General features: G+C 38.4%; 1 protein-coding gene across 9 annotated transcripts in view; it reads right to left on the bottom strand.

Annotated features, from left to right (window-relative positions):
- The window catches only part of NF1 (neurofibromin 1), a 294,661-nt gene that overhangs the window by 114,779 nt on the left and 163,081 nt on the right, over window positions 1-16,801 (bottom strand). For all 9 annotated transcript variants that reach the window (XM_055131786.1, XM_055131777.1, XM_055131782.1 and 6 more), the window contains 4 exons: window positions 15,791-15,888; window positions 12,681-12,827; window positions 10,010-10,156; window positions 8,979-9,089 (listed from right to left, as the gene is read on the bottom strand). In XM_055131786.1, the coding sequence (XP_054987761.1) occupies window positions 8,979-9,089; window positions 10,010-10,156; window positions 12,681-12,827; window positions 15,791-15,888 (503 nt within the window). The remainder of the gene's footprint in view (window positions 1-8,978; window positions 9,090-10,009; window positions 10,157-12,680; window positions 12,828-15,790; window positions 15,889-16,801) is intronic.

Below are 16,801 nucleotides of genomic sequence, written 5' to 3'. Positions count from 1 at the left end.
TCTGGAATACCTGAACAGAAACTATCACTACTGAAGAAATTCAAATGGCATCAAAAATTTTTCTATTCCCCTCCAAAAAACCCAGGCTTAGATAAATTCACTAGTGAGTTTTTCCAAACCTTTAAAAGGGACCTACTACCAATCTTTTTTAGACTCTTCCAGGATAAGAAATAGGAACATTCCCAAACAGTTTTTATGAAACAAACATCACCCTGATACCAAAAACAGAGATGCCACAAAAAAAAAAAAAATCACAGGCCGATATCCCTGATGAACGCAGATGGAAAAATTTCTCAGATACACTGGCTCTCTGCTGAAAACTCCAGGACTCCCTTGGGAGGGGGCAGGTCAAGTCCCCACCCTGCCAAAGCTCTAGCTGCTGCACTCACACTCTAAGAACTGCTGCCATGCCTAAGGCTGGACTCTACCGCCTCACAACTGAGCTGCACAGAAGATACCAAACTATTGGAAATTATGCGGACACAAGTTGTTTTTTGGCTGGAAATTCTGGGCCTTCTCAGAGTGGGGGTGTGCAGTGACAGCAACACCCACATCATTGTCACTATGTAAGTTTACTACCCAGCTGAATATTTTGGAGTTTCCGGCATGCGACATCTCTGAACTCTACAATGCTAACACCCCAGTAGTAGCACACCAGAATGGATGGGAATGTAATGTAGAAGCCAACTAAGCATGATTAATAAAAACATTAACATAGAAGTCTCAACTAGCAACAACAGCTTAGTAAACCCTCAGACAAGGACTTAATGTCCCCATGGTGAGATATAACAATTTTTGTAACTTTTTTTTTTTAACGGACGTATCATTGTAGCACTGTCATTCCGTTGTTCATTGATTTGCTCGAGAGAACACCAGTAACATCTCCATTGTGAGACTTGTTGCTGCTTTTTGGCTTATCGACTATGCCACGAGTAACTTGTCAGGCTCTGCCATGCAGGTGGGATACTCTCGGTAGCTTGCCAGGCTATGGAGGAATCGAACCTGGGTTAGCCGCGTGCAAGGTAAACACCCTACCCGCTGTGCTATCGCTTCAGTCCTTTACTGAAGTATGTTTTGATAATTCATTTAGCCATTGAGTGCTAACAAGCAATATAAAATAAAATATTTGGGCCTGCTATAAAAACAGGCTTGAGAGGCAGCTGGGAAAATGAGAACAACAGTGGATGGAAGGTCACAGTGATGGTGGAACTAGTGTTAAAATACTGAATCCTGTAACATATGCATCATGAACAACTATGTAAACCACGGTGCTTACATAAAGTGGAAAACAAAACAAAAAAACATCCAATCCCATCAAAAAATAGGAAGAAGAGATGAACAGAAACTTTCCTCCAAGAAGAAATACTTGGAGGAAGTATTTGGAGTATTTAGAAATACTTGAAGGAAGTCAAAAGGCACATGAAAAATGCTGTGCATCAGTAATCATCAGGGAGATGCTAACGAAAATAACAATGAAATATCTCATATCACAGAGACTGGCAGACAACAAAAAGAACAAGAACGACCAGTGCTGGTGCGGATGTGGAGAGAAAGGGACCCTAAATTCACTGCTGGTAGAAATGTTGACTGGTCCAGCCCTTCTGAAAAACAATATGGACATTCCTAAAAAATCTAGGAATTCAGTTTCCATTTGACCCAGCAATTCCACTTCTTGAAATATATCCCAAGGGCCCAAAAATAAAATGGAGAAAAGACATTTGTACCCCTATGTTCCTTGTAGCACTATCCATAGCAGTTATAATCTAGAAACGACCCAAGTGATCAAGAAGAGATGACTGGATAAAGAAAGTATGGTACTTATACAGAATGGACTATCTGTTGTCCATAAGAAAGTCATGAAATTTGCTGCTATGTAAATTGTCATTGTCATCTTGTTGCTCATCGATTTGCTTGAGCGGGCACCGGTAACGTCTCCATTGTGAGTCTTGTTGTTACTGTTTTTGGCATATCGAATATGCCATGGGTAGCTTGCTAGGCTCTTCCTTGCAGGTGAGATACTCTCGGTAGCTTGCTGGGCTCTCCGAGAGGGGCGGAGGAATCAAAACGGGTTGGCCGCGTGCAAGGCAAACGCCCTACCTGCTGTGCTATAGCTTTGCGCTATGTAAATTATAAAAAATAAATAAGAACAAAGCATCTCTGGCTAGATGGAACTAGATCTGTGGTGATCACTTTGTAACATATACAAATGGGCTGGAGAGTATCATGCTGAGTGAAGTTAGTGGGAGAGAGACTGACAGAATTATCTCTCTCCTTTGAGTTTATCAAGAAACATAATGGTGGAATAACAAATACCCAAAGACAATGGAAACAAAGAACATGAGAATTGGTACTCAGTAGGAAACAAGCCACTTGGGGGAGAGAGTGGCAGATACACAGGGAGGGGGCAAAAATCTATGGAGAGGAGGTGGTGCTGAAAGGTGGTAAAGTTTTAGATAGGAAACCCTATCAGCAACAGTACTATAAATCACAGTGCAAAAATTTATATTAAAAAAAAAGAACAAAGCATCTCTAGCTAGATGTATATAGACCTATGATAATCACTTTGTAACATATACAAATATTAAATCATTATATTGTACACTTAAATATTATTACATTTCAATTTAAAAAAGAGAGAGAAGGGACTGGAGGGAGAGTACAGTGAGTAAGGCACTTGTAGATTGCATACAGCTAGCTTACCTGGGTTTGATCCAGTGCCCCTATGGTCCCCTGAGTACTGCCAGGGGTAATTCCTGAGTGCAGAGCTATGAGAGCAACCCCTGAGCATCATTAGGTGTGCTTCCCCGCCACCCCCCCCAAAAAAAAAAACTACAACAGAAACAATATTCTGACATGGTCACTGAAAAGTCACTAAATCACAGCACTAAACTGTTGTGTGATTTACTTTTAATTTTTTGTGGGGATTTTGGGTTGGGGGTTAGGGGTATGGACAATATAGGATGCCAGGGAAGGGACAGAACCTGGGTCAGCTGCGTATAAAGCAAGCACCCTACCTGCTATACTGTTGCTCCAGCTTCATGTTCTAGTTTTAAACACTGTTAAAATCACAGCAAGTAGCATGATCATTTTAATTCTCAAAATCTGAATTACTTTTAGAAATCAACATCCGTAAGTTCCTTTTTTTTTATTTTTAAGGGTTGGGGTGTGTGTGGCGGGGGGTAGGCACGGGGGGGGGAGGGAGAAGACACCTTATAGTAGTGCTTAAGGGCCATGTAAGTATTGGGGATTGAATATTGGGAGATAGAAGGATGGGGACTGAATATTGGGAGATAGAAGGATGGTGACACTGGTGCCATCCATTCTGTTGTTGCAAATAGCAAGCTATACTTTTTCATTGTTGAATTGGAACTGGAACATTGAATGCCCGAAATTCTGTTATTAAGAGCTTTGTAAATCACAGTGCTAAATTGAAACTAATTGTTTTTAAAAGGGGATATGGCAGGCGGAAAGAGCACAGACATGGTGTACCAATAGTACTTAGATGATCTGCTAAAGGGGGAGTGCTTTTAAAGAGCAGAGAGCTTCCACTGCCAACAGAATGTGTAACTATTACTCACAAACAGATTCAAGTGTTCTTTTTATGAGATTGAAAAAAGGGACAAAATGGGACTAAAATGATTGGGTAGTGGCTCAAGTGATAGAAAATATAATATACCCACAAGACTGTATACTTTTTTTCCCTTTTTTTTTTTTAACATTGGCATTTGTGCATTTTTATTTTTATTTTTAATTTTTATTAAATCACCATGTGGAAAGTTACAAAGTTCTCAGGTTTATATGTCAGTTATACAATATTCAAACACCCATCCCTTCACCAGTGCCCATATTCCACCACCAGAAACCCCAGTATACCCCCCGCCCCCACCCCCTACCCCCTACTGTATAACTAATGAATTTCACTTCATTTTTTCTTTACCTTGATTACATTCCATAATTCAACACAAAACTCACTATAGTTGACATAACTCTCTCTCTCTCTTTTTTTTTTCTTTTTCCTTTTCCCTTTATTTTTTTTCTTTTTCCCCCTCATCCCCCTTCCTGCGCCTCATAGTATGGTGTACGCCACAACGCGTCGGCCAGCGTGTTTTTTCCCTTTTTTTAAAAAAAATAATTTGGGTGGTGCTTTCTGCTGTATTAAGGGATACAGAAATCTACTGGCTGGCCAGCATCTAGTATTAGAAATTTACCAAAGAGAGTTATTTTTTAGCTGAATTATACTTTAACTTCTGAAATTGGAAGTTCACTGTGGTAAATTAAGTACTAAGTACGAAGGAGTTACCAGTTAGGACTAGAGCTAATAAAGAAAATGATGAGGTAGAATTGAACATGAAACCAAGAGAGTTGAAGGTCATAAGGAGGTTCCAGAGCCAAGAGCCATTTAACTTTGTCTATACCTGGGCAGATTCTGCTTTAATTTATAATTTTCCGGAACTAACTTGCTTGACAGAATAAAAATGACCTCTTTGAAAAGAGGTCATTTTAGACAAAAGCTTGTCTTTAATGGCTTAGCTGATATGCCAGATTCTCATAGGTAAAATCAACATTTGGTAAATTTGGACAAAGATAGGAGGGAAGAATTTAAAATCACTAATGTCTTGAATGGATGGACAGGTGATGCTATTGAGAATGAGAATATAGTACCAAGAGGAGGTTGATCTGAATACACACAGCATGTTTCAATCTATCTGTAAGGAAACAGGAAGCCAGAGCTCACAAAGCATTAATCTATGGTAGTATAAGTCACAGAAACAGTAATATCAAAAGAGACATCTACTTCAAGTGCTCTTTGACAAAGCTGCCTGTAGAGAGTTAAGACTTTTACTTCTTTCCTCTGGACTTCCACAGGGGAGGAACCTGGCCTCTCCTTGCTCTGAGCTACTATGTGCTCATCAATAAGCACTTTGCTAAGGTTTCACACTAGGTGAAGTGAAAACTCAAGGAGCTCTGTTAAGTCTAAAAGGCAGTTGGGACAGAGACGGGACCACTAAATGACAGCTAGAAAAATTACCCTGGATAAGAACTGCATGCTGAAAGGAGGTAAAGGAACAAATATGATAACCTCTCAGTACCTGTATTGCAAACCATAATACCCAAAGTGGGGGGGGGGGAGAGAGAGAGAGGAAAGGGGGGGAGAGAGAGAAGTGCCTGCCATAGAGGCAGACTGGAGTTGTGCGGGTGGCAGAAGGGAAACGGGATACTGGTGTTGGGAAATGTACACTGGTGCAGAGCTGGTTGTTGGAACACTGTTATGACTGAAACCCAATCGTGAATAGCTTTGCAACAGAAATTCAATTAAAAAAGAAAAAAGAAAACAGGGGGCTGGAGCAATAGCACAGCAGGTAGGGCATTTGCCTTGCATGCGGCCAACCCAGGTTTGATTCCCAGCATCCTATATGGTCCCCTGAGCTCTGTCAGGAGTAATTCCTGAGTACAGAGCCAGGAGTAACCCCTGTGCATTGCCGGGTGTGACCCAAAAAGCAAAAAAAAAAAAAAAAAAAAAAAAAAAGAAAACATCATCAAATAAACACAACAACAAACTTAAAGGAAAGAAAATTTAAAACAGGCAGTCAGCCAAAAAGCAAAATAAAATCAGCCTCAAACACTATTAAAAATTTAAAGTTATGAACTTGAAACAGTGGGACACCTGGGCAGTCTTGGGCCGGGGCCGGAGCTCGGGCTCCGGACGAGATTCGACCCAGGTGGCCGTGCCTTTGCACAGCCATGTGGATGTGGAACGAGCAGGAGCCAGAGCCAGCTTTATGACTTGGGGCTCCAGCGAGTGCTTGCAACCATGTATGCAGACTGTGAACTAAGCTTTTGCTCCATGCTGCTCCAGGAAGGGAAATGATTCAATTTCCAACTTAAATCTCCCTGGACTTAATTACTATAATACAGAAATTGTAAACCGCGTGGCCAGTTTTTTATCTCTTCATTCTCATCAGTGGAAAACTTATTATCAAATATTTCCTTGTCAATAGAGCTGTATTCTTGGGGGATAAATTCCAACAAAAATAGTGAGTCTGTGTTGAAACTCCAACAACAATACTGAGTTTTGTGTTGAAATATGGAATGTAATCAAGGTAAAGAGAAAAGGAAGTGAAATTATCAGTCACGCGGCGGGGGGGGCTTGGGGGGTGAGGGGTGGGATGTATACTGGGTTTTTTGTTTTGTTTTGTTTTTGTTTTTATTGGTGGTAGAATATGGGCACTGGTGAAGGGATGGGTGTTTGAGCATTGTATAACTGAGACATAAGCTTGAGAACTTTGTAACTTTCCACATGGTGATTCAATAAAATAAATTAAAAAAATTTTTAAGTTATAAAACATTTATTTTATGGGAAAGGTAAACAGGATAATATATATGTGTACCACCTACCCTTAAAAAAAAAAAACAAACCCAACGCATGAAGAAACAGATCCAGAAAAATAAATGAACTCATCTAAAATTACACTGGTAATAACAGTGGTGCAAAGGCGACTTAGCACTTTCAAGTCATCATATTATAAAGAGTTTCTGAAATCTCACTGATTTAATTCCATACAGGATATTTGTATCAAGCCTGTTATACTTTACTCTACCCTTTTCTAGAGGACCACAGAGAAGGAACACAATTCTTAGTTTCTAATCCTAAAGGAAAAAACACAACTTTGAGAGACTCCAAAATCTTCAGCACTTACGAAACAACGATGAGGAAACTTTATTGTACCAAGGGCCGTTGGATATTTAAAACTCAGTTGCGGGCCATCCAATTCAGACAGAGGGACTATGGGGCAGCTGATGAGAAGCATACAGTCTGTCCTATCACGTACTAAAACCAGATTGTGAGATTCCACAGGTTTTATAGATTTTCTAAAAGGCTGGACAATCTCTATCCCTCTTGTAAACAAACAAGAATTCATTTAAAGGGGAAAGAGGCAACATTTGTTTCCTTTGGAGAGTGAGGCCACACCCAACCATGTTCAGGGCTTACTCCTAGCTTGTTGCTTGAGGGACCATAGGCAATGCCAGGGACTGAACTGAACGTGGCCATATGCAAGGAAAGCACCTAACTCCCTTATACTATCTCTCGGGCCCTGCTGACACATTTCTACCTCACTCAGTAAATGTCTCACTTTAATTACTTAGACAATATAGGGAAAGTGAAAATACACTACTTATACTAAAGGGTTGGAATATAAATATGGTTCATCTCATTTGCAAAAGAAAATGAAAATTATCACAGGCAATTTTTTAAAAACAACTGAGACAAAACCTGCAGAGAATTTTTTTTGAAGAAATAGGAGATTGAGAAGTTAAAAAAAAAAAGAAAAGAAGACTTTCATGGGAAGATGAAGAAGACTGAACTTAGAATTATTAGAAGAGAATAAAAGCAAGTTTCTATACTCTCTTGATAACCTAGGAACCCAGAGACACCAGTTTTTGTAGCTTCTTAGGCTAAACTCTATCTGAATTATGCTTAAATAAGTTCCCTGCCGTTCCGTCCTTTCTTCAAGCCTCTCCCACTTTTTCTCAACTTATATGTTTCTTCCCACACTGTGAAGTTTTTAATACCCATGACCATGAAGTCTAGATCACTGTATCACTGTCATCCCATTGTTCATCGATTTGCTCAAGCAGGCACCAGTAACGTCTCCATTCGTCCCAGGCCTGAGATTTTAGCAGCCTCTCCTTACTCGTCTTTCCCAATGATTGGAGGCTCTTTCAGGGTCAGGGGAATGAGACCTATTATTGAAGTCTACATAATTTCTCAATTTATATTAAATCCAATTAAATCCTTCTTCGTGTTCCTGGAGTGAGCAGATACCATTGGGCTACACTAGCTCACGACAGGAATGAATGGAGAAGTTACTGGTGCCCGAGTGAGTGAAGATCAACAGGATGACAAGTAAAGTGATTCTATGTCTCCAGCCTATTGTATGTATTGCTGGAGCGATAGCACAGCAGGCAGGGCATTTGCCTTGCATGCGGCCTACTCAGGTTGGATTTCTCTGACCCTCTCAGAGAGCCCAGCAAGCTATTGAGAGTATCCCGCCCACATGGCAAAGCCTGGCAAGCTACCTGTGAAGTATTCGATATGCCAAAAACAGTAACAAAAGTCTCACAGTAGAGACATTACTGTTGCCTGATCGAGCAAATCGATGAGCAACGGGATGACAATGACAGTGATATTAAATCCAGGAAAGTCAGAAAGATCAATTCTACAGCTATTGAAGAACATAACTATGACTTAACACAGTCCTTGAGAGTCCAAAGTCTCTATTAGATCTAATTGTCTCTAAGGTTTAATTATAAATTTATATAATAAGTGATAAAAGTAAAAATGACCAAATAATATCACTGCCAACTTCTCAACAGGATGGCAGAATGAAGTAAGTAGACAACAACAAGGAAAGAAATGCATAATACCTATTACAAAGAAAGAGCTCCAACATTTCCAGAAAGGAATTCTAGCTTAAGGCAACATGAACAAACAAAATAAATATTCCAGGCTGTTCTTTATACCATCTTTATAGAGATTTTAAGAACTTATCTGGACTGATAAATTACCTTGATGCTATTTTAGATAGATGCTGGGGAAAGTTTTTAAAAAAAAAGACTTCAATTTTGCTTCAGCTTTAAATAATTTACTAATAATGTTATAACAATCTAAATATACACCAAAAGAGCCTTTGCTTTTGCTTTTTTTTTCCACTGTTGATAATTAATCTGTCGTAGCAGTATAAAAAAATTGATGTTGAAAGTAGTCAATATGAAATAGGCAGTTTGAAAAGCAATGTCTAACACTGAGCATCATTTTGAGACAAATGGCTATGGTATGATTAGGTACACTTGTCTTCTACTTACACTAATTAAGTCAAATAGGATAAAAAAAAAAACTTGCTGTCCGCATATTTATTTTAATTTTAAAATAAAAGAGAAACTAAACTTGGTAATAAAAACCCAAAAACATTTCTTACCTCCGTGCAACATAGTAAAAAATAGGATTCCCAGCTTTTGAAGTCCCAGCTTGATAGAAAATACTTAATGTTTTCAAAGCTTTGAACTCTTCTTTTTCATGTACTTGATGCCTGAATGATAGAAAAAAAAAGGAGTAACTCATAGGCTTTACATTGTCTACTGAATATTTACAAAAAACTAAGACTGGACTGATAATTAAACATACAGAACAATAAATATTTAGAAGAAAACAGGGCAGTTTCTGAGGAGCAATTTGGTAACATGTATAAAAAATTGCAAGGTGCTAATCTTATAACCACAAAAAGCAATTCCTAGGGTTATTCTAAGAAAACCAGTGAACAGGGATATTATCCACAGGATTATTTGTAATCATGGCTTTTTCTTTTCCTAGATGGAAATTTTTGAATTTTCATTTTCCCCCCAGTAAACTGTAGGAAAATTTGCAAAATTAAGCTGTATTTTCCTTAACTATAATACAAAAATAATTTATATTACATTAAATTAAAAAATACCTTAAGACAACAGCAATAAAGTACTTGCTAACAAGATCCTATTTGTTGAGAAGGGAACCAAGTTTGGGGTCACACCTGGTTGTTCTTAAGGAACACTCCTGGTGGTGCTTGGGATCAAGCCCAAGAGTCCCACAGGCAAAGCATGAGGTTCTAGTCCTTAAGCTCTCCCAGTGAAGATTTTTTCATTATTATAATTCTTTTTTAAAAAAAAAATTTATTAGTGAATCACCGTGGGGTAGTTACAGATTTACAAACTTTCGTACTTGCATTTCAGTCATACAATGATCAAGTACCCATCCCTCTACCAGTGCCCACTTGAAGGTATTATTTTTATATGAAAATAAACTACTAACAGCATATTTTAATAAGGTAAAAGTGAGCCTCCAAAATATGACAAAATGAATCTTCCCAAATAATCATCTATTAAAAATACAAGCATATCTAACAAGAGGCACGGGTGCAAATTTTGTATTACAACCAAAAAAGAAAGCTATCACCATTGCAAAGGTGGTACTTACCGAGTCATAAATTCCTCAAACTTTGAACTGGTAAGATTAAGACTAGACCAGTGTGTATCAGCCACAGGTTTGTGCTCTGGAGGGCCCAGGTATGCAAGAAGTGTTGCCATCTTATCAAAAGGTCGTCTTCCAACAGCTTTATGATCCCTAGAAACAACAAAACTGCTTAGGGGAAAAAAATCAGCAATTCACACAACAGTACATATGTATTCAGGTTGTTATTCGTTGCCTTTCTTTATATATTGATAGTCTCTGATAGTCTATGACTTGTAAATAGACCAACAAAACTCCGCAACCTACAAAATTTACGTAAAATTCATTTTTTTCCCCTTAGTATTCTTAAGTCATTAAATGGGGCAATCAGTAACTGAAAATAACATTCTAACCCATTTTTTCTCAGTAAAACAAAATTCCATTTTATAGGAGTAACTGGACATTCTGCCCTGATTTCAGATTCTGTTTAACCATGGTCACTGTCATCCTGTTGCTCATCGATTTGTTCGAGCGGGCACCAGTAACGTCTCTCATTGTGAGACTTATTGTTACTGTTTTTGGCATATCCAATACGCCACAGGTAGCTTGCCAGGCTCTGCCATGCAGGTCGGATACTCTCAGTAGCTTGTTGGGCTCTCCGAGAGGGGCGGAGGAATCGAACACGGGTTGGCCGCGTGAAAGGCGAACGCCCTACCACTGTGCTATTGCTCCAGCCCTTAACCATGGTAAACACGGATTTTCACTAATCACTAAACATTGAACACTGAAACTCTCTTAAGAAGATAGCACATCACAAACATTGAATTGTCAAGTCTTCTGAAGCTACTGTAAGCTTGGTGAGGATGTGTATGTATCAAGAGGTACTATCACATAGTGCTGAGAAAAAGCATAAGTGCCATGTAAAAAGACATAATACGGCAGCTTGAAAAGCTATCTGGCTTTTACCTAAAGGTGAAGTCGATGTATATCCAGAACCTAGAACTTACACAATTACACAAAGAAAACACATGTGAAGGATATTTATAATACATTACTACTTTAAAAAAAGGAAAGTTGGGCCAGGAAAACAGTTCAAAAGCCCAAGCTTATGCTTCATATGTGGGAGGCCCAAGTTCAATCCCTGACCCTGCATGGGACTCCTAGCATTGCCAGGAGCAACCCTTAAGTACTGAACTAGGAGTAGCCCTTAAAGTGCTTCCAGCTGTGGTCCCCCAAAAAAGACAAAAAGCAAAATAGTAAGACACCTTATCAATCAGGATATATAAAAAATAAACTGTGATACAACGATTTAAAAATACTAATAAGTTAAGTGACATCCAATCCATTGCTGTAAAGTATTATACTGTTATTTCTGTAAAGATTTAAAAACAAAGTTATATTATGTACTTATTATTACACATATCTATAATTTCCTTATTTTGTTAGTTACACAATGAGAAGCAGGATTTTCTTGTCCCAAGAAATAAAATGCTATAAAAAACAGAACTAATACAGTGAAATAAATTAAAGGTAAGTGATAGACATAGACTTTGTTGTATTATGGTTTATACATTTTAATATACTTGGAATTTTTATATATTTGGAATTATATATATAGGAATGTGTATATTTTAAAATCATGAATTTAAACAAAACTCCAACATTAAACGATCTGAATTACAAGAAATAAATGAATGAAAACATTTGTAAATTTCAAGGTTTATTTCAACATTGCACAGATAAACATTTTCATCTTTCTATTTTAGGGCGCACATCAGTCATGCCATTTCTACTTACATCCATGAATAATTCATAAAGATGAAAGTGTGCTCTCTTTTAAAATCTCCACCTCCTAATTAACCTTAGCTTCATTACTTATCATTTACCATAAATGAGCAAACTATTTTTATTAGCATTTAAAAATAATCTGGGATTCATTTTTCTAAGAGAATTGGGGCTCCTTATAAACATATAAAAGAAGAACAGCAAACAATTTAGGCTTTAAGAGATTTGAGCTTTAAACAATTTGAGCTAATAAAACAATTCCCAAGTTAATAATTTTCAGTTATTTTCCACATAGAGCTTAATCTGCAAAGAATTTTAAAAATATAAATTAACACTGTTTTAATAAACTTCTAAGAATTGTTACTCAGTTTCAAATAACAATTTGACATTGTAGTGAATTTAAACTTTGCTTTGACATTTTTTGGTTTGTTTTTTTGTTGCTACGGTCACACCTGGCAGTGCTCAGAGCTTACTTCTGGATCTGTGCTCAGGAATCACTCCTGGCAGGCTTGGAGGACCATATGGGGTGCCAGAGATTGAACATAGGTCGGTCACATGCAAGACAAGCGCCCTACCCACTGTAGTCTCTGGCCAATAACTAGCTTCTTTATGTCTCATTTTAACTTATGTTTGACAGTAAGCAGATGCAGGAAAAACCCAAAGCACTAATTTGTGCTTTCTTTTGTTGACATTAAAAAAGTCTATAACACCTATACTAGGTAGGCTTGTTGATAATGTAATATGACTTACCCTTTTACCTATAGTTTTTAAAAAGAATAAATATTTCTTTAATTATTCCAAACCATAATTCTTATTCTAAAAAGATGCAAATATAAGGTACAATTCATGACCAACCATTTTGTTAATATTAGCTTAAACTTTTTCCACTATCCCCATGAATGAAAAATCTTACCTATTGCTGGAAAGATACTGGCCAATTTTCTCTTGATTATTCCAGAGCAGACGATGTAAAGCAAGCACATTGCCATCACTGATGAAGGAAAGACTATGATTTACTGCATCACTTGTAGGACAATCAGATGCAATATCAAGAAAAAACCTTCAAAAATGAAAAGTTAGTAGAACATTTAAGATCAGACTTTAAAATCAGACTCTGAGTTAAATTTATATGAAGTTAACTGTGTGAAATAATAGGTTATAAATATGGCAGGTTTGTTCACATAATGTGATTGTCACTGAACAAAACAAAAAGAGACAAGAAGTTATTTTTCATTTCTGATACCTGGCTTCAGCTTTAGAATTGGCTCCGAAGCTAGAAAATAACCAAATTTAGATGAACAAGAGTTTGAACTGAGCTAGGACTGTATAGCTAAGGAAATGGAGGCACCAAGAAGGAAGGAAGGAAGGAAGGAAGGAAGGAAGGAAGGAAGGAAGGAAGGAAGGAAGGAAGGAAGGAAGGAAGGAAGGAAGGAAGGAAGGAAGGAAGAAGAAAGAAAGAAAGAAAGAAAGAAAGAAAGAAAGAAAGAAAGAAAGAAAGAAAGAAAGAAAGAAAGAAAGAAAGAAGGAAAGAAAGAAAAGAAAGAAGGAAAGAGGAAAAAGAGGAAAGAAAGAAAGGAGAAAGAAAGAAAGAAAGAAAGAAAGAAAGAAAGAAAGAAAGAAAGAAAGAAAGAAAGAAAGAAAGAAAGAAAGAAAGAAAGAAAGAAAGAAAGAAAGAAAGAAAGGAAAAAGAAAAGAAAGATGGGGCTGGAGCAATAGCACAGCGGGTAGGGCGTTTGCCTTGCTCGCAGCCGACCCGGGTTCGATTCCCAGCATCCCATATGGTCCCCTGAACACTGCCAGGAGTAATTCCTGAGTGCAAAGCCAGGAGTACCTCCTGTGCATCGTCGGGTGTGATCCAAAAAGAAAAAAAAGAAAAGAAAGAAAGAAAGAAAGAGAGAGAGAGAGGAAGAAAGAGAGAGAGAGGAAGAAAGAGAGAGAGGGAAAAGAAGGAAAGAAAGAGGGAAGGAAAGAGAGAAACAAAAAAAAAAAAACCTTTCCCAAGTTACACATTCTCTTTTGTCAGAACCAGAAATTGACTTCTGCTCTCAATATTTTATGGGTAGCTAATCTTCCAAAATAGAAATTCTAGGCTGACAGTCATTTGCACTCTAGTATCAGTTATAGTTCAACAATATACCCTTAAATTTGCCTATTAGAAAGAAATTGATATGAGCTATAAAGAAAAACTGGGAGAGAGATAACAAATCTGTCTTAGATCAACTAGTTATATCCATTAGATTTGTGCTTCATAAAAAATATTATGCAAATTATGTTTACAAAGCACTTCCTTACATATTATCTTTATTTCATTAACATCAACTCAGGCAAACATTGCATTTTTCTTAGCACAGGTATAAATCAACAACTCAGAAAGAAAAGCAACTGAGGGCAGAGACAGAGAGTTTAGTGGGCTGAGTGCATGCTTTACATGTGGGAGGCCTGGGTTTGGTCCTCAGTACCTCATGATCTTCTAAGCACCGCCAGGGCTAATCCCTGAACACCACCAGGTATAACCCAAAGCGCAAAAATAAATAGATAGATAAATAAATAAACAAACTGTCACTGTTATCCCATTGCTCATTGATTTGTTCGAGCGGGCACCAGTAACATCTCTCATTGAGAGACTTATTGTTACTGCTTTTGGCATATCCAATACGCACGGGTAGCTTGCCAGGCTCTGCCTCGAGGGCTCGATACTCTTGGTAGCTTGTTGGGCTCTCCGAGAGGGGTGGAGGAATCGAACTCGGGTTGACTGTGTGAAAGGCAAACGCCCAACCACTGTGCTATTGCTCCAGCCCAAAATAAATAAATAAATAAATAGATAGATAAATAAATAAATAAATAAATAGATAGATAAATAAATAAGAGGGAAGCGACTGGTCATGGAAACCTAGTAAAACTCAAGTTTCTATGGTTATAGAACTTGAACAGGTGTCAACTACTTTTTTAAAAAGATAAGGACCACATCCAACAGTGCTCAGGGCCAACAGGATTATACCCCCTAAAACGTTACTCTTAAATAATACAAGGCCAAGGAGATAGTTCATGTGGAAGAATATAGATCTAGCATATCTGAAGCCCCAAGTTTCATTTTCTGGCACCTCATTCCGTAACACTATACACACCCTCAGCACTGCCAGAATAAGTGCACAGGATGGACAGAATGATCAGGCCCACACAGTTGGGTCCGGGCTGGGGGAGCTTCACCATTCCCCCTACTCCCACCTCATACTTACCCTACATATGGCTGTGGGTATATTCAAAAGGGGAAAATGGGCTACATTTAGGGGGCTGGGAAGACAGTATAGGAGGCAAGGCACCTTGCATGCAGCTGACCCCATTCAATCCTGGGCATCATATATGTCCCCAAGCACCATAAGGGATCACTCCTTTCTTTGGTCACACACAGCTGTGCTCAGAGCTTACACCTGACAGCGCACTAAGGGGTCAGTCCCAGCAGGGCTTCAGTGATTATATGTGGTACCCAGGATGGAACCTGGGGTTGCTGAATGCAAATCAAGTAGCCATCCTGCTGTCTATTTCTCTAGTCCCAGGGATCACTCCTGAGCAGAGATCCTGTGCACCACGGAATATGACAAAGAGGGAGGCAGGGGTTACTTTTTGGCTCAGAACCATTTCAAACTGAAGTATGAAAAAACTCTAACATAAAGATTCTGATTATACATAATTATGCACTCTGTACCACTCTGGCTTTAGATCTGCTATAAGCAATCTTTTCCTTCCTTCCTCCTAGGGTTCTCCTTATTTTAGGACCCTAATTACTTTATTTTAGTACCTAAGTCAAAAATTCCTCCTGGTTTTCAAATAAGAAAACCACTACCAAATTATTCTGAACATGATTATACTTCATTATCATTTTTTATAAAAAATAGACTATTTCAATTCTTGACTTTAGGAGGAATAGAAGAAATCTATACAAGAGCTTCATGTATATGAACTTAAGCAAAAATAAAAATATTTAGGATTCAAACAGAGCAATCAACTCAGTGACAGGCTGCTTACCTTCGTGCTGCATCAAAGTTGTTTTTCACAAAATCATTGAAAGGCCGCATATACTCTTCTTTTGTGAAGAGAACATGATTGGCAATACTCTGTAGTATCTAAATGGAACAGGGTCATGAAGAATATGATTACTGTACTAAGTTTGTACATTTGTAAGTATATTCTCCAAAATATAAAATGTCCTCATTGGTATGATTTCCACTAGTGGTTAAAAATATTTTTTTTGTACTCTATAAATGCTACGTATTTTTTCCACTCATCTATTATGCATGTAAAATATACCTGCATACATGAAAATACCTATTTTTCACAAAATATGTAAATACAAAAATACATAAAAATACAATTTTAATGTCAGGCTGGAGAGATTAGAGGATTAAGCCATGTGCCTTACATTCGGGTGACCCCTGTTTGATCCCCAGGACTGCCCAACACATCCCTGGGTGGCCACAAGCACTGCCAGGTGTGATACTGGAGGACACGGCACTGCCGGGATGGTGTGGGTAATCCCTAGCACAGCAGAGCCCAACCAGCACCACATTCTTGGGCCCTAGTATTAAACTGCTGGCCCAGTTACCTGAGAATCCCTAGGGGCCCTGGGCCGACTGAGCTCCATTTAGGAGCCCCCTAGCCCTTGCAAAATAAAATAAAATTTTAAACTCTATTTTTGATTGCTTTTTGGCCACATCCTGCAGTGCTCAGGGGCTATTTCTGGCTCAGTGCTTAGGAGTGACCCTTGGAGGTGCTCAGGGACCATATGTTGTGCCAGTTATTCAAATCATGGTCGGTCACATGCAAATTAAATATTCTTATCCCTGGTTGTCTATTTTTAATTTTTATTTTTTTGCGTTTTGGGTCACACCCAGCGATCCTCAGGGGTTACTCCTGGTTCTGCACTCAGGAATTACTCCTGGCGGTGCTTGGGGACCATATGGAATGCTGGAATCAAACCTGGGTCGGTGCATGCAAGGTAAATGCCCTACCCACTGTGCTATTATTCCAGCCCCCGGC

This window comes from Sorex araneus, chromosome 3, assembly GCF_027595985.1.
Source record: "Sorex araneus isolate mSorAra2 chromosome 3, mSorAra2.pri, whole genome shotgun sequence".
NCBI lineage: Eukaryota > Metazoa > Chordata > Mammalia > Eulipotyphla > Soricidae > Sorex > Sorex araneus.
The sequence above is the reverse complement of the archived record's forward strand: the minus strand, read 5'-3'. Positions and strand labels throughout refer to the sequence as shown.